The sequence below is a fragment of the Globicephala melas genome, chromosome 18 (genome assembly GCF_963455315.2).
Source record: "Globicephala melas chromosome 18, mGloMel1.2, whole genome shotgun sequence".
In the NCBI taxonomy this organism is placed as follows: Eukaryota; Metazoa; Chordata; class Mammalia; order Artiodactyla; family Delphinidae; genus Globicephala; species Globicephala melas.
The window spans coordinates 1282210-1306924 of NC_083331.1; the positions used below are offsets into that span (position 1 = coordinate 1282210).

At 37.5% G+C, this 24715-nt stretch overlaps 1 protein-coding gene across 7 annotated transcripts in view; it reads right to left on the reverse strand.

Annotated features, from left to right (window-relative positions):
• The window catches only part of ZDHHC20 (zinc finger DHHC-type palmitoyltransferase 20), a 73243-nt gene that overhangs the window by 37689 nt on the left and 10839 nt on the right, over positions 1 to 24715 (reverse strand). For all 7 annotated transcript variants that reach the window (XR_009559756.1, XR_009559755.1, XM_060287900.2 and 4 more), the window contains exons 2-3: positions 8007 to 8033; positions 3950 to 4053 (exon numbers count right to left, since the gene is read on the reverse strand). Coding sequence is in view for 5 of the 7 variants with exons in the window: in XM_060287900.2 (XP_060143883.1) it covers positions 3950 to 4053; positions 8007 to 8033 (131 nt within the window). In the remaining 2 variants the exon portion in view is untranslated. The remainder of the gene's footprint in view (positions 1 to 3949; positions 4054 to 8006; positions 8034 to 24715) is intronic.

Here is a 24715-nt window from a genome sequence, read left to right on the forward strand (position 1 = left end):
ATTCAGAACAGAGAATAAAAATCATATGGTATAACGTTAAATATATATTTGGAAGAAAGATGCTCTAATCAAATTTTACAGTTTCCTTGTAAAATCTGAACAGAATTTTCCTGGGCTGAGCTGTTTCTAGCCAGGCCTCAAAGTCATTACTTTTCCGTAAGAACTATGGTTATAAATTACGAAAAGCTTAAACCAAATGAAAATCTCAAGAGACATCAGGATTTTAGATGAGGAATGGAACAAAACAAAACTTAAAATGAGCTAGATGTTTGAAATTATTCCTGTCTATTTTTCATTAAATACTACTGAACAGAATTCAAACTATGAAATGCCATTATTTTAAATTTAGTGTTCAAATGGTTCAATTTAAGTATCTGTTACACACCAATTAAGAGCTTGGCACTGTCCCAGGTACCAGGGATCCAAAGATGAATAAAAATACAGCCTTTGCCTTCAAAAACACATTCCTATAGTTCAGTACGAATGTTAACCATGTAAACATAGAATTACAAATCAGCAATTCTTTGCAAGGTGTGATCAAAGCTCCCTCGGGAGGGGTGAGGGCCGTCAATGAAAGTTTCTCGGAAGAAGAGGTACCTAAACGGGGTTTAGAAAGATCAACAGGAATCGTCCAGGAAGACAAAGCAGAAAGAAAACTTTGGCAAAAGCAGCGGCACATGGAAAACACAAAGAGGTGAAAATAGTATATTCAGGGCAACACACTACTTGAATACAGAGTTCCAGGAAGAAGCAATGGACATGAAGTAGGACCTCAGCTCGTGAAGGGTCTGTGTACCAGGCAAATGACCAGCCCACTGGCAACCTCTGCAGGAATGCCAGAGAAGCGACAGAACCGTATTTTCTTTTTAGAAAGATGACACTTAGTGATGGAAGATGCCTACCAGCTTTTCTTATGCTGCTTCCTCCTTACCATTCATTCACTCAAGTATTTAGCAATCTATTATATACTAGGTCTGATTCTAGGCAATGAAGATACAGCAGTAAATAACAGAGTCTTCCTTCAAAAAGCTTATCCTTTAGTGGAAGAGATAACTTACAAAGGTCTCAGCTTTAATACCACTTCTTCAGAGATTTCTTTGATCACACTATCTAAAACAGCTTTTTTCCTAATAGCTGTTACTGTTATGCTCTGCCACATCATCGCGTTCTTTTCCTAAATGTATCACGATTTATAACACTTTATGTTTGTCTTGTTCTTTTTATTCCCAGAGCCCACCACAGTCTGACAAAGAGCAGATGCTTAGGAAATACTTGTTGCCTGAAAGAATGAAAAAAGAATGCCTACCTTTATAACTTAACTTCCCTAAAAATGTATAGTTTTTGCTTTTTCGACCCAACCAATCCCCCTAGATCCAAGCCCGAAGTGCTGCTCAAGCCTCTACATTTAGAGTCCTTTTAATGCGGTCATGAACATCTATCTCACAACTATGCAATTTCCTATCAAGAGCTACTCAGGCAGCCCAGAGTAAGCTTATTCAGAAAGATAATCTTACATTCCTGTCCCTGGGTGTCACTGCAGCCTAGCTTAGCTGTCCCTTCATGACTGAATAATCAATCCATTCAATACTTACTGATGCCCACTGTGTGCCGGATAGTGGGAGAGGGATATAGTGGAGAACGTGATAGAAATGATCCCTGCCCTTAAACAACCGGCAATTTAATAAGGTGATACATACAGGTAAGCAGGCAATTACAATACTAGATGAAAAGGTCCATGACAGGGAAGGTAGATCGTGCCATAGAAGGGCCACTGGACACAGGCTGTCAATTACACTTACAATTACACTTACAGGAATAGGGGAGCATGAAGGATGGAGTGGACGTAAAGGCTTAATTAAGCACTGGGCTAAATGCTAAATGGGTACAACATTGCAAATACAACAACCAAAAAAGAAAAAAGTAAGTTAGATGGCACTAATGTGCTAGGCATTCTTTTAAGCACTTGCCCTATAGCATTAATTATATATTATTATAAATACCATCAATCACATGTACGTATGGTTAATTTATTTAACCCATACAACAATCCAATAAGGTGCATACGACTACCATCCTCACTTTACAGAGGACGTACCTGAGGTACAGACAGCTAAGGAGTGTGTCCAACGTCACGCGGCTAGAAACGCAGAGGGATGAGGCAGACGAGGGGGTCTGGAGCTGGGGCCTGAGTTCTGAACCTCTGTACTATCCTGTTTCTCAAAAGTATTGCCAATTGTTTTTCTTATTATATTTTTTATTTCCTGTAATAAAAACTATTTACTTTCACACATGCTATGTTTCCAACAGCCATCACTACTAGTAATTGATTAGATAAAATTAGGTCCTTTTCAACTTAAGAGATTAAGATATGGGTGGCAATTTGTAATATAACTTTAAGGGCCGACTAATTATTAGCAAATGTTTGAAGAATATATTTGAAGAAACAGTAAGCTTGATTTGTGGTTTACATTATCCCTTAAAACAAAAGCCCCCAGTAGAAACAACGGGCAGTGAGAGTCTGGCGTTACCCACTACTGCTGAATGTACGGGCAGCACCCAGCAATACTCCTCCTGGGCATCTGCCCCTAAGGACTACGTATGTACGTACATGTGCCAGAATGTTGACGGCAGTCCTACGTGTAGAAGCCTGAGACTGCAAGCTGCCCAACCGCCCACGCCCATCAACAGTAGACCAGATAAACTGTGTTTTATAACACAGCAGAGGAGGGAGCCACGGCTGTATACAACAACATGCATGCATCGCACACGAAGAGAACGTTAATGAAAGAAGGCAGACACGCAAGCACACATCCTGTGTGACTCCATCCACGGGAGGCGCAGACCAGGCAAAGCCAGCTGATGCTACTGGGTGGGCAGGGGTCGGGGGAGCAGTGGCTGCAGGGAGTGTGAGGGGCTCACGGGAAAGCAGTCACGTTCTGCTTCTGGAACTGGGTGCTGGTTACTCACGTGTCCAGTTCATGAAAATTCGTCAAGTGTACATTTATGGCATGTATAGTTTTCTGCATATATGTTCTATAAAAAGTTAAATGGAAGTTGATATCTTTAAACATACGTCTATAACTTTTAATGGATTTTGATGGATCTAATACAAAGGGAAACAATTACATTATTACCATCATCTAGTATTTGAGTGCTAACCATATGGCAAGTCCTATGTTAAATGCTTTACATGAATGAATCTCACTTAATCCTCACAAACATCCTACAGAGGCGGGCATGACTGTTAGCTCCACTTTCCAAATAGAAAACTAAGCCTTGGATTCATTAAGTAATGTGTTGGAGCAGAAAATCAAACTCAGGCAGTCCTAACTCCAGAGAATATATTCTTATCTATCTAGCTATTCTAAACTTTAGGTGAAGAGAATTCAGTCAGCTACATCAAGGCAAAAAAGACATAGTGGTCTTCAGCTCTACTCCACATAAATGTGTACTCATATTATTTCCAAGTGGAACCTCCAAGCAGCAAAAACACTAGCCACACTAGGTGTAACGAGCCACAGCACAGACAATTTGTTTCCCGCGATCAAAGCACTTTATTTAGTTGCAGCTTATTTGTTCAGGCCTGAGAAAAAATAAATGTTGAAAGTTTCCAGAAATAAACTCTACTTTCCTAACTCAATTCTGTCCCTTAAGATTATTCACTCCAGTGACATAAAGTACATCTTTAATTTAAGAAAACATAGCATGGGAGAAGAATATTAGCACAGCTAAACCTCAGCGCCATCATCCAACTTTTACGAGGCTGCGTCAGTGGGCTGTATCTGAGGGATACGCTGATGACTCACACTCACAATGTAGAGTTACCAAGCAATTTATGAATGAAAACAGAACAAATGCATTATGTAATAAAGTTTTAACAAAGGTAACACAGGGAAAATAATTCCATAATTAGTGAAAACATTTGGTAATTTACCAACATTAAATTTACCTCTTTGGAGGGGGAAGCGGGAGATGTGAAAATTGTCATCCAATAGGACCATACAAACATAACAATGAACAGATGGAAAGCCACAAGGTAAACAACGGCCTTTCCTGGTAAATAAAAACAAATAACATTTCATTGAATCCAGGTGAAAACAGGAAAAAGCATTACATATTAAAACACAATATTTAGGGTCAGGAGGCTCGATCCAATAAAAAATTTAATTAAAATGTACTAAAAACATCAAATATATACACTCCTTTATCTGCATGACGTTAACATTACAGATATGAAAAAACATTCTATTCCTGCATTTAAGGGTTATTGGCCTGGTTTATAAATAAAGACTGTATTCTGAGATGAGATTTGATTTCATTAAGTTGCTGAAGATTTAAGCTGAACTCTTATGAGCACCTCCTTCAAAAGCACTTCCTAAAAGTTAGATTTTAAATGACTTAAAAATTATTATTTAATGTTCACTATGAACATTAAATCCAAGGAACTATATACTGAAAATAAACAACTCAATTCCTGGACTGTCAGGAAAGGTATACTAAATTCCATTGTCGTTTTCAACACGGGGTAACGAAAAAATTTTAGCCACTCTGAATTTCTGCCATAACTGTTTCCTAAGTGGATTAGTGTAACATTGCAACATCTTTATCTCCAAATATTAACTCACTGATATAACTAAAAACTTTTTGTTGTGTTCTGTGGTTTTTCTATCTGTAAGAAGTGGGACTGGTTTCCATTAAGAAGCCAGAACTATTTACCAAGTGCTTAAATTCTTTTTCAGTTTGGAATGCAGCACCACAAACTCACTGAAGAAAACAAAGCACAGATGAGCACAAAAGTTTGAGATTCTACTCATTTGTAAAGTTTGGATCAAATATTACTTTTTCCAAAAGCCTCCTCCATTACTTTCAGAATTTATTATCCCTTCATACTATTCTCCCCAAATAATTTACTCAGACTTCAATTAAAGCACTTAATGTGTTTCCTTTAAGTTAGCTGCTTAATATTGATAAGTTAATAAATGCAAAACACTTAGAACAGTGTCTGACACATAATAAATATTGGCTATTATCATCCTTGCTGTCCAAGTATAGTAGTTCCTTATTCTCAAAAACTGGTTCTTTTTGTGCATTCCCTATTTCAGTGTTACCCAAGTATATAGACTGATAAAAGTTTTCACTGGTCTGCAGTTAAATGAGAAACATTAAGAAAAATGTAGTGAAGTTTTTATAAAGCTAACATGTATTCAATTTGAAGTACTGTCCTTCCTTTGGTCTGAGGTTACTTTTCCTTATGTTTTTGGTTTTTAAAAAATGTTTTCACATAAAATAATGATACAAAATTGACAACTTGCTGGACCCCAGCATTTTCTTCTTCAATTATACTGGTCCATGTCTGGTCTAACAGAGCAGAACCCTGAGACACACAGATGACTGATGCAGGAAGCCAGGGCTCGATGGCCCTCACAACGCATGGCTGGCTAATCAGCACGGAGCGCGTACTTCAACTTCTAGCTCCTAAAATCTCTTTCAAAGTAAACTTCTCATTCTTTTCACTGCTAGTGCAATAGTTCTTAAATTGTTGCTCATCTCATATGGGTCACTGCACAAGCCAATGGGCGCCCTTGCCTTCCAGTCTCTTGCTTCCAATCCATCTCAGTGGCCAGCGTAAGATATGTGGCTCACCGTTTCTTATCCCCCTTGGCTATGCAATTCCTGGGAAATAGCTCCACCTACATGACTAATGAATGCATTCTAAAACTCTGAAACTTCCTAGTAACCATATTTATTTTAACTATAGCTACTCAAGTCAGCCCTTCTACCTACTGAAAGTCTACTAGAAGACATACAACGTTACCGTATTTCTAGCCCTCACAATGGTCTCGTGGGTATTCTTTCAGTTTACAAATGTGAAATTGAAGGCTCAGAAAATTTAATATTTTGCCCAGTGTTACTTACTTACTAAATGATAACGCCAGAATTCAAACCCATATATGCTTGATAAAAACCCAAGGTCTTTGTCACTGTGTCATATCTAAACTAATTTTCCTCCGCTTTTTAAATTATTATCTTAGTGGTCACATCCTACTTCAGAGATAACATCTGGTGCCAAGACGAAGCCCTAACCACAACTTCCTTCTATTCTCAAATATGCTTTCTTTTCACTTTCACAAAAACTGATGTCATCCTCGTTGAATATTGTGGTTTTGCAAAATCTGCATTCTCTATCATTCCAGCTCCCTCTATGCTAAACCCCATGGTCTAACCAATGGATTCAAAAGCATCCCCTCATTTGTTTCTCCTTTGGAAAAACAGGCTGGAGCTCAGTCTCCTGTTACACCAACACTGAAGCCATTTTTCAAGCCTGCAATTTTATCTTCACCTATAGCTCATCTCACTTCTTTATATTACTGCCTTGCCCCCACATTCAATCAAGTTTGTCAATCCTCATCTACGTATTATTGCATAGCTTGGTTACTTTAACTTTAAACTTCTTAATCACTGAGTTACTTACAACTAAGGCTAGAATACAGAACAATATACTTTAACATTTTTTAAACATTTAATATTTTTTTAGAATATTTTTGCTCTCCGTAAGAACAAAAGCACATGGTTTTTGCCTTAAAAAATCTTAACCTTCAGTTAAAGAAATAAAAGATAAAATAAATCTCTTAGTATATTGCCTGGAATATAGTAAGCACTTAATAGACGGTAGTTATCAAATTATAATATAAATAATAACAGGAGATATTGTTTTTAAATAAGTTCAAATTAGTGTGATTACTAATAATCCCATATATATGCTATAAACTATTGGTTAGAAGTAATACTTAAAGTAAAAGCTTAACTCATCAAATTAAATCAAAGTTCAAAGAAAAACTGAACCTATAAATCAAAAGGTCTGACTCAAAAATCACCTGTAACTGAATTAAGAAACAAATAAGCAAACAAAAAACTTTACTCAAAGACTCTCTGAAAGACATGGGGAAAATAGCCCCAAGAAATAATGATCCAAGTTAAAAGTTCTTTTATAAGAACTTCAGAAATTCTCTGCTTTCTACGTCTGTGCTTTCAACACACAGGAAACAGTTTTGATTTTAAGCAAGAAAAACAAGCCTACCAAGATTGAGTCTATATTTATTGTTACTGAGAAGTTAGATCCAAAGTCAACTTGAGATGTACATGCTTAATGCCTTCTATTTTCAACAATAAGAATATTTATTAATAATTTCTAGGGACTTCCCTTGCGGTCCAGTGGATAGGACTCAGCGCTTCCTCTGCAGGGTACACGGGTTGGATCCCCGGTCAGGGAACTAAGATCCTGCAAACTACGCAGCTCGGCCAAAAAAACAACCACCACACAAAAAAATTTCTAATTATTCAACTGTTTTAGAAATCCTCTGGATTTTCATATCTCAAATCAAATTTTATTTTTGAAATTTGATCTCAAAGGACTTAAAATTTTCTTTTATCTCAATAAAATTTTGAGTAATGATTTTTCTCTCCAGACACTGTCTCTTTGATTAGTCATTAAAACTTTAATTCCATTTCAAAATGAACTAGTAATACAATTTACAAATTCAGAGTCTGGTTACTTAATCAAATGACTATGAGTAGTGAAGTACTATTTTAAACAAATGCATAAACAAGAGAACCACCAATAAAATTTAGACATCATGAAACACCTCCTCCTCAAACTTAGCTAGAACTGATATTAAAAATCTTTGAACCACTACTATAAAGAGTTCTGAAGAATATACAAGGCAAAAATATGTATATAAGTACATCAAAGAAGTTTGGGTACCAGATGCCTTACAAAATAACAGCAACTTCAATTTACATAAATAACACAAATGAGAATATACTGAATGTATAAAAATAAACCTAATAACACATCTCCTTTTAACTACTTAAGCTTTAAGAATATATATCTCCTTCCTGGAAACCAAAACACACAGAGTCATCACTAAATAACAAGTATATGGGTTGTAATTAAGATACCATAAGTAGTCTACTTAACTTGAGAGTAAAAGTTAAAAGCGCCTTACCGTTTTCTCCATTTCCAGAAAGTGTAACTAGAATAGAAGAAAACACAGTGAATATATTTTAAACACTCGTATATAACCTTTATTTCAGGTTGACTATTCATCACCTTAATATCATTTTCATAAACATAAACTTTAGTTGTAAAATGTAAACAATAAGGCAAATTCAGAACTGCACACTCAAAAACCACGGAAACACTAAAATTCAAATTCTTCTTTACCATAAACATTGCAATCACACTAAAATTTTTCTTCAGACCTTTGGTAATTTTAAGTGTATCTAGATGGTTATAGCGATGATGTTTTCTTTAGCTCTTTTCTTAATGCTACCTACAGAATGAGTAGAACTCTCCTCTAGGCACTCACAGGGCACTTAATTAAGTAGTCTGTGATGTAACTTACCAAACTTTTTGTAAAAGCTACACACAAAACACACTGTTATTTTTCTACAGAAAAAAAAAAAAGAGGAACTTATCCTGTGATTTTTAGAGCACTTTTCTTCCTAGTTTGAAACCCTGGGAACTGCTCCTTATTCCTCCTCTCTGGATAGTCCAATGGCCTCTGGGTCCTGTTGATTCTACTACCTAAGTCTCTTCACATCTGCCTCCCCCTCCCATTTCTCCCATTGCCTTGTTTTAGGACTTTCTCAAATGCGATAGCTTAAAGCAACTCTACTCGCAGTTTAACACGTCCTCATCACCAGCAAATCTGAAGATGGAATACTCTTCAACACCCACCGGTCACTTACAGAAAAAAGTCCACAATCTTCAGAGTAGCAAACACTATAGGCCCTCTGTGATCTACAATCTGTCCCCCTCTCCAGTCTCTTGTCATTTGCCCATACCCACGGTCTAATTATCCTGAAAAAAACCTGCAGTTTCCTAAATACATCAAGATGTTTCACACACAATTGCTTCCCCTATTCATCCTTCAAGACCCGGTGTATACACTCCCTCCTTGGCAAAGCCTTCCTGAGTCCCACTCCAGGCAGAGCGGGTCACCCCTTTATTCCAACGTTGCTCACCCCTCCATCTCTACCACACCACCTCATTTTTCACAATTACTTGCTGACATGTCTGTCTCACCCCGCTGGACTGCATTAGTGTGGAATCATGTCTTAGAACAATAACAAACCTAACAGTTATCATTAGTTCCTTCTTACAGATAAATAAACTAAGACTCAAAATAATTAAAGGACGTCCCTGAGGTCACAGAGCTAGTACATGCTGTGTAGGTAAGATCTGAACTCAAGGGCTTCCCTGGTGGTGCAGTGGTTAAGAATCCACCTGCCAATGCAGGGGACACGGGTTCAAGCCCTGGTCCAGGAAGATCGCACATACCGCGGAGCAACTAAGCCCGTGAGCCACAACTATTGAGCCCTCGCGCCACAACTACTGAAGCCCGTGCTCCGCAACAAGGGAAGCCACCGCAATGAGAAGCCCGCATACCGCAACGAAGAGTAGCCCCTGCTCGCTGCAACTAGAGAAAGCCCGTGCGCGGCAATGAAGAATCAACACAGCCAAAAATAAATAAGTAAAATTAATTTTAAAAAAAATCTGAACTCAAGTCTACTTGGACTTGTATTCTTTCCTGGAGTGTTTCACTTTATTCAGTATTTTAGTTCCAAAGCCTGGCATACAGCAACAATGCTTAAGAAATGTTTATTAATTCAATATCCATTTTTGACTAAAATCTCATTTTTGACTAAAGTATCCAGGAGTATCTGGATACTTCCTTAACAAACTAAAATATATCTATCTCAATCCCCAAACCAACATAATTTAATGAGAAAACACAAGAGAAGTATTGTGTCAGGAACATAACATAACAAGAAGGTTCATGATCATTACTTTTTTTTTTTTCTTTAATATTGTTTCAGAGAGGCATAGGGTTTTTTCCAGCCCATCTTAGGTCATTCAGGTATGGTCTGGGGTAGTTAAACCCTGGGCTGGTCCCCTCTGGCCTCACAAAGCATTTCCCCTTTATGCTAGTGTACACTACTAAAAATATAATTTTCATTACGTGCCATGATATGAAATGATTGGGAAGCACTACAGTAGCCACACAATTATAAAAGAGAAATAAGTTAATTGTATAGAAATTGAAAAGAAGACATATGTATCACTACTTGTAGGTTATATGACTACATTCTTTTATAGTCAAAGAAAACCAACTGAAAAACTATTATAAGAGGTGACAGTGTACAAAAACTGATATACAGAAATCAGTAGTTTCCCAATATACACGTAATCACTATGTAGAAGTTATAATAAAAGAAAGTTCTATTTACAAAGCCACCTAAGAAAATAATGTTCCTAGGAATAAATGTAAGAACTGAGCAAGATCTATACAAAAAGAAACGTTTTGATGTTTCTGAGGGACACTAATAAAAATCTGAACAGGTGGAAAGGCTTATATTCTTACATAGAAGAGTCATCATTAAAATGACAATTCTCCTGAGGTTATTCTTATAAATTTAGTGTCATCTCAATAAAAATACTTTTATTTTTTAAGCAGTCAGATTCCAAAGTTCATTTGTGGAAAAATAAACTTACACGATGAAGTAGGAAAATTTTGAAAGAGATGGATAATGATGTAGCACTAGTCAAGTCAAATCCTAGAGCACAGTATTCTAAAAATACTACAAACGCCGCAACTATTAAAACACTTGTACCGGCTCATGAATAAATACATCACTGGAACAGAACAGAACGCTCCCAAATGGAACCAAATGCATATAAGAATTCGCTATGTGATAAACATGGGATTTCAAATCAGTGTGGATAGAGCCAATAAATAGCATCAGAATAAACGGGTGGCCATGTGGAAAAAAGATACCATTGAGATTCACAACACAGGTCAGGATAAATCCCAAATGTATCAAAGATTTAAATGCAAAAAATAAAAACAAAATCATGTGTGTACTACATGAAACAAGGGAAATTTAAAATATATACGCTTTTGGAGCTAAGTAGGTATTTCAGAGCATGACACAGAACACTGAAGCCACAGGAAAATACTGATATATTTGACTGCATAAAAGTAAAAATAAACGCTCGAAAAAAATCACTACAAGACAACAAGAAACTAGAAAAAAATAGTCACAATTCTTACTATGGACTAAAAACTAATTTCTCTGTTTAAAGAGTACCTACAAATCAATAAGAGTTGTTTTTAAACAACCCACTTTTTCACAGAAAAGGAAATACAAACATCTCAAACATAAAAAAGATGGTCAACCTCATTCATAACAGAAATCCAAAGTAAAACTACAAGAAGATACCATTTTTAGTAATCGTATTAGTACAGATCAAAAGTTGATAACATACTGTGTGATCACACTTGTCAGAGCAGAGTTCTGATTTAAATTGCATCTGGCTAACAGTTTCTGGTGGCTGCCTCTTCCAACTTCCCACTAAGACAGCACGCAACTACAGGAAGCAACAAAATTGTTCCATACCAAAAACAAAGCTAGACAAACCAAGAATGACCAGAACTACTTCGTCAAGAGGGCCTTCCTGACCACAGGAGGGGGGTAAATAAATCTATACAATTCCCTTATCATAACACTCCTGGCACTGGTATGTAATTACTAGTTTCTAATCTGTAGTTCCTTCCAGATTTTTCTTGGAGGAAGGGACACAACTGAGTCACCAACGCCTGGCACAGGGTGGAGTGGAGCCAGCCCTCAGGATCTGTTAGCTGCCCCTCCGACTACACAGACAAAGGACAGTTAGGGACAACCAACACTGGGCCGTCTGCAGAGCCTCTGGCCTCACAGAGGGATATTCCGTTTTCTGAGGATCCCAATATAGTTTTAAAAATTCTTTTGATGATAAAGTCAGAACTATAAAAAACATTACACATACTAATGGTTACATGTGCCTTGTAAAGGTATAATGAATGTCCTTTTTTCAGTCATGTCAGTGACCATGTATAATCTCATTTGCAGATAATATTAATCTAAATTAATCTAAGTTTCTCTGTGAACCTGAGAGCTGGCCACATGCTCTTCTCCACTTAACTGCCCCCTTTTCTCACCTACTCCCCACTAATTGAGATTGAAAATCCCAGATACTCCCACTTTACCACCATCCTTTGCCTCTACTGTGGCCATGTGATACAGTTTTGGCTAATGGATACATCTTTGGAAAGGGAAAAGTTTTGGTGGAAAAACCTTTTTCTTCCTTGACAAGTGAGCAGCATGTGAGGAGAAAGCCGTATTACTGCCTTCACCCTGTTTTTGCTTTGCATACTTATAATGTAAGGATGTGCTGACAATCTGTAACTGCCAGCGTTCAACCTCGAGGGAGGACTATTTGCTGGGTACAGGGTTCTGGGCGGACAGTTCTTTTCATTTCACGCTTGAAAAATGCCATAGCACTTCCTTTTGGCCTCCACAGCTTCTGATGAAAAACCTGCTGTTGTTCTAACTTCCCCCCATAGGTAAGGTACACTTCTGTCACTGTTTTCAAGATTTTATCTGTCTTTAGTTTTCACAAGTTTGGTTATGATGTGTCTTGGCATGGATTTCTTTATCTTGTTTAGCATTCACTCAGCTTCTAGAACCTGTAGGTTTACGTCTTTTGTCACACTTGCAAAAATTTAAGCTACTATTCCTTCAAGTACTTTTTCAGCCACACTCTCGTTTTTCTCTCCTTCTGGAACTCTGATGACACACAGTTTAGATTTTTTTTTTAATAGTTTCACAAGTCCCTGATGATCTATTCATTTTTATTTCTCAGTTTAATTTCTTCTGTTGTTCACACTGGGTAATTTTTATTCCATCTTTAAGTTCACCGATTCTTTCCTCTGCCCTCTCCATTCTGCTACTGAGTAGACTTTTATGAGTTTTTTAATTTGGCTATCGTATTTTTCAGTTCTAAAATTTCCAGTTCTAAAGATGGGTCTCCTCTACATCTTTGCCAACCGAAGGTCACACAGACTTTCTCATATGTTCACTTCTGTAAGGTTTCTAGGTTTTACATTTAGGTCTGTAATAGATTTTAAATGCTGATCTTAAAAAAATATGGTATGAAGTGAGGACTGAGGTTAATTTTTCTGCCTAGAGATGGACAATAGTTCCAATATCGTTAGCCAACAAAACTATACTTTCTCTACTGAGTTACCTTGGATTGTCTCATGAAAATTAATCCGCTATATTTGTAAGGGTTTATTTCTGAAGTCTCTATGCTGCCCCACTGATCTATATCGTCCACTCCTACTCTAACACCACCCTGACTTGATTCCAAGCAGCTTTAGAAAATCCTGAAATCAGACAGTATGACTCCTCCAGCTTCTTTTTCTAAAGTGTTTGGGCTATTTTAGGTCCTTTGCATTTCCATATAAATTTTAAGCTCATCTTTGATTAAAAAAAAATAGCCAGGCTTCCCTGGTGGCGCAGTGGTTGAGAGTCCGCCTGCCGATGCAGGGGACATGGGTTCGTGCCCCGGTCCGGGGATGTCCCACATGCCGCGGAGCGGCTGGGCCCGTGAGCCATGGCCGCTGAGCCTGCGCGTCCGGAGCCTGTGCTCCGCAACGCGAGAGGCCACAACAGTGAGAGGCCCGCGTACCGCAAAAAAAAAAAAAAAACAACAAACAACAACAACAACAAAAAAAAAGCCTGCTGGGATTTTTGGCTGGTACTGTATTGGCTCTGAAGAGCACTTTAGAAAGAACTGATATCCTTATAGTATCGTCTCCATTCCATGATCCCAGCGTATCTCTTCACTTTAGATTTTACCTGATCGATACACAAACCTGGCACATATTTTGTTAGATTTATCCCTTTTATTTAATTTCTTGATGCAATCATAAATCAGCATTTTAAAAATTGAGGTATAGTTGATTTACAATATTATATGTTTCAGGTGTACAACATAGTGATTCACAATTTTTAAAGATTATACTCCATTTATAGTTACTATAAAACACTGGCTATATTCCCTGTGCTGTACAATATATCCTTGTAGCTTATTTATTTTATATATAGTCATTTGTACCTCTTAATCCTCCATCAGTTGTTACCCCTCCTCCCTTCCCTCTCCCCACTGGTAACCTCTAGTTTGTTCTCCTATATCTGTGAGTCTGTTTCTTTTTTGTTATACTGACTAGTTTTTTTTTTTTTTTTAGATTCCCCATATAAGGGATAACATATAGTATCTTCCTCTGACTTATTTCACTAAGTGTAATATCTTCTAGTTCCATCCATGTCATTGCAAATGGCAAAATTTCATTATTTTTCATGATGAAGTGGTATTCCATGGTAATATATATACCACATTTTCTTTATCCATTCATCTGTTGATGGACACTTAAGTTGCTTCCATACCTTGGCTATTTTAAGTAATACTGCTATGAACACTGGGGTGCATGTATCTTTCCAAATTAGTGTTTTCATTTTCTTAGAATATATACCCAGGAGTAGAACTGCTGGATCATATGGTAATTCTATTTTTAATTTTTGAGGACCCTCCATACTGTTTTCCACAGTGTCTGCACCAATTTCCATTCCCACCAACAGTGTACAGGGGCTCCCTTTTCTCCACATCCTTGCCGACATTTGTCATTTGTGGCCTTTTTGATAATAGACATTCTGACAAGTGTGAGGTGATATCTCACTGTGGTTTTGATTTGCATTTCTCTAATGATTAGCAATGTTGAGAATCTTTTCATGTGCCTGTTGGCCATCTGTATGTCTCCTCTGGAAAATTGTCTATTCAGGTCTTCTGCCCATTTTTTAATCAGGTTTTTTTTTGATGTTGGGTTGTATGAGCTATTTATATATTTTGGATATTAACCCCTTATTGGTCATATCATTTGTAAATATTTCCTGCCATGCAGTAGCTTGTCTCTTCATTTTATCGATGGTTTCCATTGCTGTCCAAAAGCTTGTAAGTTTAATTAGTCCCCCTCCTTCCTTTTTTTTGGCCTTACCTCGCAGCATGCAGGATCTTAGTTCCCTGACCAGGGATCTAACCTGCGCCCACTGCAGTGGAAGTGCAGAGTCTTAACCACTGGACCGCCAGGAAAGTCCCCTAATTAGGTCCCGTTTGTTTATGTTTGCTTTTATTTTCTTTGCCTTAGGAGATAGATCCAAAAAAATACTGACACAATTTATGTCAAAGAGTGTTCTGCCTATGTTTTCTCCCAGGAGTTTTATGGTTTGAGGTCTTACATTTAGGTCTTTCATCCATTTTGAGTTTATCTTTGTACATGGTACGAGAAAATGTTTTAATTTCGTTCTTTCACATGTAGCTGTCCAGTTTTTTCAGCACCACTTTTGAAGAGACTGTCTTTTCCCCATTATATATTCTTTCCCCCTCTGTCATAGGTTAATTAACAATCAGTGAGTGGGTTTATTTCTGGGCTCTCTATCCTGTTCTGTTGATCTATGTGTCTGTTTTTGTGCCAGTACCATAGTTTTGATTACTGTAGCTTTGTAGTATAGTCTGAAGTCAAGGAGCGTAATTCCTCCAGCTCTGTTCTTTCTCAAGATTGTTTTGGCTATTTGGGGTCTTTTGTGTCTCCACACAAATTTTAAACTTATTTGTTCTAGTCCTATGGAAAATGCCCTTGGTGTTTTGATAGGGATTGCACTGAATCTGTAGATTGCCTGGGTAGGATGGTCATTTTAACAATATTATTTCTTTCAATCCATGAAAATAATACATCTTTCCATCTGTTTGTCATCTTCAATTGCTTTCATCAGTATCTCATAGTTTTCTAAGTACAGATCTTTTATCTTCTTAGGTAGGTTTATTCCTAGGTGTGTTTTTTTTTTTTTTTGATGCGATGGTAAATGCAAGTTTCCTTCATTTCTCTTTCTGTTAGTTTGTTGTTACTATACAGAAATGCAACAGATTTCTGATATTTGTTTTGTATCCTGCAACTTTACCAAAATTGATGAGCTTTAGTAGTTTTTTTGCTGGGGTCTTTAGGATTTTCTATGTATAGTACCATGTAGTCTGAAAACAGTGACAGTTTTACTCTTACTTTCCTATTTGGGTGCCTTTTATTTCTTTTTCTCCTCTGACTGCTGTGGCTAGAACTTCCTATACTATGTTTAATAAAAATGGTGAGAGTGGCATTCTTGTCTTGTTCCTGACCTTAGAGGAATGATTTCAGCTTTTCATTGTTGTGTATATTAGCTGTGGGATTATCATCTATGGCCTTTATTATGTTGAGGTAGTTCCCTCTATACCCACTTTCTGGAGAGTTTTTATCATAAATGGATGTTGAATTTTGTCAAAAGTTTTTTCTGCATCTGTTGAGATGATCATATGGTTTTTATTCTTCAATTTGTTAATATCATGTATCACACTGATTGATTTGTGGATACTGATCTATCCTTGCACCCCTGGAATAAATCCCACTTGATCATGGTAAATGATCCTTTTAATGTACTGTTGAATTTGACTTGCTAACATTTTGTTGAGGATTTTTGCATCTATGTCCATCAGCGATACTGGCCTGTGATTTTCCTTTTTTGTGATATCTTTGTCTGGTTTTGGTATCAGGGTGATACCGGCCACACAGAATGAGTTCAGAAGCACTCCATCTTCTGCAGTTTTTTAGAATAGTTTGAGAAGGATAGGTATTAAGTCTTCTCAAATTTGGTAGAATTCACCTGTGAGGCCATCTGGTCATGGACCTTTGTTTGTTGGGGATTTCTTTTATTACTGATTCAATTTCGTTACTGGTAATTGGCCTGTTCATATTTTCCATTTCTTCTTGGTTCAGCCTTGGGAGATTGTACACTTCTAGTAATCTGTCTACTTCTTCTAGGTTATCCACTTTATTGGCATATTGCTGTTCGTAATAATCTGCCATGATCTCTTGTATTTCTGTGGTGTCAGTTTTAACTTCTTTTTAATTTCTGATTTTATTGATTCAGGCCCTCTCTTTTTTTCTTATGAGTCTGGCTAAAGGTTTATCAATTTTTAAAAATATTTTCAAAGAACCCGCTCTTTGTTTCATTCATCTGTTCTATTTTCTTAAGTCACTAATTCATTTATTTCTGCTCTGATTTTTTACTTCTTGCCTTCTACTAACTTTGGGTTTTGTTCTTGTTTTTCTCATCCTTTCTCGTAAGGTTAAGTTGCTTATTTGAGATTTTTCTTATTTCCTGAGGTAGGCTTTTATCACTATAAACTTCCCACTTACAACTGCTGTTGCTGCATCCCATAGATTTTGGATCGCTGTGTTGTTTTCATTTGTCTCCATATTTTTTTTGATTTTTTCAGTGATCCATTGGTTGTTTAGTAGCATATTTTCTAGCCTCCACTTGCTTGTGTTTTTGCAGTTTTTTTCTTGTAGTTGATTTCTAGTCTCATAGTATTGTGGCCAGATAAGATGCCTGATATTATTTCAATCAATGAGACCATTAATACTGCCAGTAATATGATTACTGAAAGGTTTAAATAACTTGTTGCATATATGCTCTATATTCTCTAATAGCTGTACCATATATACTCTGTTAGAGCAAATAACCATTACAAACTATATTTTTCTCTTCCTTATAACCCTCCTCACTCAGGTCTATAAGAACATATGTACATATTTAATGTTCATATCATAGTTTAAGTTGCTGTCTCTGTAGTCATTTGGGTTGTCTAAAGCACATCCTCATTCTCTAGCAAACTGGTTTTGTCGTAGATACAATTCAAGTTGTTCTGTTTATATGCAGTGATTTGGGGGAGACTCAAAAATAATAAACCGTTACCATCATCTTCCCAGAATCCCAAAAGACACGGACTTTTTTTAAATGTTGAGCCTTCTTTTAATTTATTTATTTTTATTTTTGGCTGTGTTGGGTCTTCATTTCTGTGCAAGTGCTTTCTCTAGTTGTGGCAAGCGGGGGCCACTCTTCATTGCGGTGCGCGGGCCTCTCACTGTTGCGGCCTCTCGTTGCGGAGCACAGGCTCCAGACGCGCAGGCTCAGTAGTTGTGGCTCACGGGCCTAGTTGCTCTGCAGCATCTGGGATCTTCCCAGACCAGGGCTCAAACCTGTGTCCCCTGCATCGGCTGGCAGATTCTCAACCACTGCGCCACCAGGGAAGCCTGACAGTGACTTTTTGAAGAGAGGAGGCCAGATGTCTTGTGAAATGTGCTACATTCTGAACTTGTTTCTTTTTGGTGTCCTTTACTTCTTCATCTACCCCAAACTTCTCCTCCTACTACCATTCCATTCAAAGTCTAATGGCTTGAGTATAATTTGAGGGAACAGGGGGAAGAGGATGGACAAGAATACTCATCTGGGTACTGTACAGTATTTAAGGAGATACTCAGGAGACACATTATTTAAGTTTGTCACTATCAGTGATGCTACGTTTGGCCATTTGGTAAGGTAGTGACCACCAAATGTCTCCTTTGTAAAGGTCCATTTTTGACTTGGACAATCACGAAATCTTTTTTTTTTTTTTTTTTACGAAATCTTTTGTGGAGTAAAACGTTAAGGGTATGTGAATATCTTCTTCCCCTAACGGTTTTAGCATCCACTGATATGCCTTGCCTGAATCTATTATTTCGTAGAATTAGAAAATCACCATTAAAAGCCCTCTATTATTTTTTAATTTTATTTTCTTTTTGCGGTACGCGGGCCTCTCACTGTTGTGACCTCTCCCGTTGCGGAGCACAGGCTCCGGACGCGCAGGCTCAGCGGCCATGGCTCACGGGCCCAGCCGCTCTGCGGCATGTGGGATCTTCCCGGACCGGGGCATGAACCCGTGTCCCCTGCATCGGCAGGCGGACTCTCAACCACTGTGCCACCAGGGAAGCCCAAGCCCTCTATTATTTATTTCCATAGTTTTAAGCTGGCATTCTTCTGTAAAGAGCTTTCCCTCACTGGAGATGAACTAGAGTCATTCTAAAAAGGCAGTACAAAAATATAATTATTTCCCTTTAATTACCCGTTTTCAGAATAAGATTTTGGTATAATATTTATCTCCAGCACATCCCTGGTGGTGCAGTGGTTAAGGGTCCACCTGCCAATGCTGGGGACACAGGTTCGGGCCCTGGTCTGGAAAGATCCCACATGCCACGGAGCAACTAAGCCCGTGCACCACAACTACTGAGCCTGTGCTCCAGAGCTTGCGAACCACAACCACTGAGCCCGTGTGCCACAACTACTGAAGCCTGCGCCTACAGCCCATGCTCTGCAACAAGAGAAGCCACCGCAATGAGAAGCCCACGTTCTGCAATGAAGAGTAGCCCCAGCTTGCCGCAACTAGAGAAAGCCCACGCGCAGCAACAAAGACCCAACGCAGCCTAAATAAATAAATAAATAGATTAATTAATTTAAAAAATTCACCTCCATTGTTAGCAAATAAATTTAGTTTTTCTCTTCTTGAATATCAATACAGAAACTTACAGATTTTATTTACTCGATGTGTCATCAAGTACACTCATTTTTATGTTCAAATTGTCTCACTTGGCTAATGCCTCTTCCAGCTGACTCCTGTAGCATCTCGATCATCCCATTAGTCTCTGAGCACTTCCTTGCACAGCACAAGATGTCCCAGGCTCATTTTATATTTTCCTCCCCTGGACCTGACATTAGCCACTTCTTCAAAGGTCACTGGTTCCTTTTAACGATATTTAGAAACCAAGCTCTGAATTCTCAGGGTACTCACAGCTACTGGAGTTTCATTGCTTTTAAGCCCTTTGGGTTACAGAAGGAGCATTATACATTTATATTTATATTCACACTGATATTTCCAATTCAAATTGAACGATTCAAATAGAACAAATAGAGTTTTTTCCTTAATTTCTCGGCATTATATTTGTATCTCTTTACTTTCACAATGAAAATCTTAGTTCCTAAGTAATTTACTTATTTATTCAGTTTAAACTAAAATATACATAAAACAGTTTAAAAACTACATATTAGTTTAAGATTTCTTTGCAGTTTTTTTGTTTTATTCTGTTTTGGCTTTAAACTACATCCAACTAAGGAGTCCTGTGTTACTTTCAAAACTCACTTGAAATAATTCTTTCCTCTGTGTAGTTATAGTACCAACTTCATAAAATTAAGTTCGTTTCATGATTTCAAATTTTACAGTTTGCTTTTACCCCTCTTTGTTTTATTTTTATTTTGGATATGTAACAAATATAAATGTTTCAACATTAAAACTATGTAAAAAAGGTACTTAGGAAGGCCTGGCTTTCATTCCTCACCCCCTCACCCCAGGTAATCATTTTTATTAGTGTTTGTTTTATCCTTCCACTATTTCTTTTAGCAAAATAAGCAAGTATGTATTTCTAATTTCTTCCTTTACATATTTTGGTCTACACCTTGCTTTTTTCACTTACACCCTAGAAATCACTACACATTAGTACACAGAGACAACTATTGTTTCCTTTTTAAAGCACTGCATGGTATTCCACTGTGTGGGTGTTCCAGTTATACAACCAGGCCTCTATTGATAGCCATCTGGGTTGTCTCCAATCTTCTGCTGTTACAAACAGTGCAGCAATGAATAACCCTATGCATGTGTTGTTTACTTGTGGAAGTTTATCTTCAGTGCAGATTTCGAACAGTGGGATTACTGGACTGAAAGTAAATCTGTCTGCTTTCCCCAAACTCAATTATAGGGGTTGTACCATTTTGATACTCCTACAAGCAATGCATGAGGCTGCTTATTTCTCTACAATAAAATATTTTCAGACTTTTGATACTACAGGGTAATTTTACTTTGCATTAAATAAATTAGGGTAAGAATCTTCTCATATGTTTATAAGCCATTTTTGTTTTTTTTCCCTATGAACTGTCTATGTCACATCCATTTTTTTTTTTTTTTTTAAATCAGGCTTTCCTCACTCCCTGGTTGTAAGATCGTCCAGCCACGTTTTCTCCTAGTATTGGAAGGGTCTTATTTTTTATATTCAGATTTGGTCCATTTTGAAATGGCAGATTCCAGGGGCAGGAAAAGTATCAGATAAGCCTAAAAAAAATCTCCTGGCACCTGAAGATAAGGAGAGAAAAATGATGGTGACATGTCAAAAGGACACAGAAACCAAACTGAAAGGGTTCCTACTGGCTAAATCTGGGACAATTTGAGCAACAAAATAAACGATACAGGGATTTCCCTGGTGGTGCAGTGGTTAAGAATCAGCCTGCCAATGCAGGGGACACGGGTTCGAGCTCTGGTCTGGGAAGATCCCATACTCCGCGGAGCAACTAAGCCTGTGCGCCACAACTACTGAGCTTGCGCTCTAGAGCCCGCAAGCCACAGCTACTGAGCCCGCGTGTCACAACTACTGAAGCCCGCACACCTAGAGCCCGTGCTCCTCAACAAGAGAAGCCACCTCAACGAGAAGCCCGCACACTGCAACGAAGAGTAGACCCCGCTTGCTGTAACTAGAGAAAGCCCGCGTGCAGCAACAAAGACCCAATGCAGCCAAAAATAAATAAATAAATAATAAGTTTATAAAAAATAAATGATATGTTATAATCCATAAAATAAGAACCCATGAGAGCAGGATGATGTAAATGAATGAATAAATAAATAAATGGGGAGGAGGGAAAGCTCTTCCTTTCAGTTTAATTCTAATTATTAAATGTAGAAGAAATCACAGAATTTAAAAAATCACCATTTGGCAACCAGCACAGTAATTGTTTCAAGCAAGAGTCCTCAACAGATGCTAAAAAAGAGTAAGCGCAAGTAATCACGAACAGATTTTCCCACAAAGATACTTGTCTCAGGTTGGGTTCTCTGGAATCAGGTGCTGAGACAGAGTTTGGGGTGCAAGATACTCACTAGGGATCAACACGTGTGAAAGGAAGTGGGGGAAGCAGAATTGGGCAGAGGTAGACGTCTCACTATAGTTCAGGCCTATCCAAGCTTTGGCCACAGGCAGGGAGCTCTGAAGAAGTCCACCCCTTCTCACTCAGCACTGGATGCCACCGCCCAGGAAGGGTGTGACCTTGCGTGAGCTGAGTCACACTGAACAAACTGAGCTGACTGCTGGAAGCTGTCTGCTGACTGCACGTGCCACAACTGAGCAAGTCCTTCCTCAAAGAGGGATATGTGTGGGTTGTCTGGTCTGCCAGAATACGTATTAATTACAAGGAAAACTGTACCTTTACAGAATGGAGAAACTTGGCTGATACCAGCTTGTGTGGTGACCAAAGTAAACAGTTCCCAAGACAGTACAATCAATGACACAGCATTACTTTTGTGGTATTCATGCTATAAAATGTATACATGAGGAAACATCAGACATACCTAATTTGAGGAACATTCTACACAAGAAGCCTGTACTCTTCAAAAATGTCACAGTCATGAAACACAAAACAAGACTGAGGAGCTCTTCCAGATCAAAGGACACTAGAGAGACCTGACAGCTAATTGCAATGTGTGAGCCCGGCCCGGCCTGTGGAGCAGAACAACGGTTTAGTGGGACAACTGGAGAAGTCCCAGTAAGGCTTACAGATTAGAGAGTAGCATTTTATCATGCTAATTTCCTGACCTTGATATCTGTACTCTGATTATATAAGAGAATGTTCTCTGCTATAGACTGAATGTTTGTGTTCCCCCAAAATTCATGTTAAATCCTAAGGCCCAGTGTGATAGTATTTGAAGGTGGGGCCTTTGGGAAGTGATTACATCATGAGAGTGAGGCTCTCATCAATGGGATTAGTGCCCTAATAAGAAAGAGATCCCTCACTCCTTCCATCATGTGACAATACAGTGAAAAGATGGCCATCTATGAACCAAGAAGTGCGCCCTCACCAGACCCTGCTGGCACCTTGATCTTAGACTTCCAGCCTCCCTAAGTGAGAAATAAATTTCTACTGTTTATAAACCACCAACATAAGTCTATGGTATTCTGTTAAAGAACCTGAACAGACTAAGACACTCTTGTTTTTAGAACAAACACTGACGTATTTACAGGTAAAGGGACATAAGGTCTGCAACTTACTCTCAAATATTTCAAAGACAGAATGAATAAATGATAAAGCATGTAGCAAATGATAACCTTTAGGGAATCTGGGTGAAGGATATATGAAAATTCTTTGTACTATTTTTCACAAGTCTAAAATTATTTGAAAATAAAAAATGTAAAATATAAGAAAAAAGTATTTTATCCATTTGTAGTTTATCTTGGAATACAGTGTGAGATATGGACCCAATTTTATCTCTTATCAAATATCTATCCAGTTGTCCCACCTTCTCCTCTCCTCTTTATTCTAAATTTCTATATTTACTATTTCTGGACATTCTATTCTATTCCATTGGCCAATATGTCTGTCCACACATCATACCATACAACTGGTACACAATTTTTATAACAGATTTTATTTTTTAGAGCAGTTTTAGGTTCATAGCAAAACTGAACAAAAAGTAGACAGAGTTCTTTTTTACACCCCCTGCTCTCACAGTTTTAATTATAGCGATTTGTGGTTTAAAATCAAGTGATGTTTTGCACTCTTTATCATTCTTTCAGAGATTTCTTGGTTGCTCTTTCTTGTTTATTTTTCCATGTGACCTTTAGGATCAACTTGTCTAGTGCCAGAAAAAACAAAACAAAAAACCATTTACTGGGACTGGATTTATGCATTAAATTGGGGAGAACTGAAGTCTTCGTAATGCCGAGTTATTCTATTCATGAACATGAAATACGTAATGTTTTCCCATTTGTTCAAGTCTACTTCTATGTTTTTCAGAAATGCTTTCCTCCTACAGACCTGGCATTTTTCTTGAGTTTCTTAAGTATTTTATCTTTTTGATGTTATTGGAAATGGAGACTTGACTTCTACCATATTTTCAATTATTCATTATTTTATTTACTGTGTACGTATAGAAAGTATTGGGTTTTGTCTGCTAATTCTATATCCTGCCATTTTACTCAATTCCTTTTGTTTAGGTGTTCTGTTGTTATTGACTCTCTTGGCTTTTCAACATATACTATCACGTCATCTGCATGTAGAAATAGCTTTCCCTCTTCCTTTCCAATATCTTATGCTTCTAATTATTCTCTCTTGATTGAATGTGGTAACTGGTTTTGTCAATACAATGTTATTCAATACATAGCAATGGACACAGTGATATGTATTTACTGCTGGTTTTAGTGGAAATTAAGTATTTTGTGTGTGTGCAATTTTGTTTGAAAGGTAACCGTTTACTCGTATTTTATTATGTTTTTAATCGGGTATGGATGTTGGATTTTTCAAATATCTTTTTGGCATCTACAGAAATCATGATTTTTCTTCCTAAATGTATTAATATGATGACTCAAGTAACAAAAGTAGAAGGAATTAGTTATTACCCTTTACATCCACTGCTAACACCATTTCCTTCAGAGGCACAAGTCCCTTCAGTTCTGATCGCTTACCACCCCCAACACCACTAATGGAGCTTTGTTCCCAAAGGTCAACAACTGTCTTAGTCTAAAAGGATTTAAATAGATGTTTCATGAAAAAGAATTCTACGGCAAAAAAGAATTTAGAAAACTACTGGATTAAACAAATTTACATACTTAGTTACAGCAGGGCTTCTTAAAATGTGTAATGTGCAAATTAGCACTGTGAAAATAACGATAGAGACCATTATATAAAGTCCAAATGAATCTGACAATGTGCATTTATACATTTTTGAATCCACAGTGTCAAATACAGTACCTGGAACACTAAACAGTCCATGTTTGTTACATTACTAAAATAACATAGAGATTTTTTTTTCTTAAACAAAATTCACATTTTATTTAGG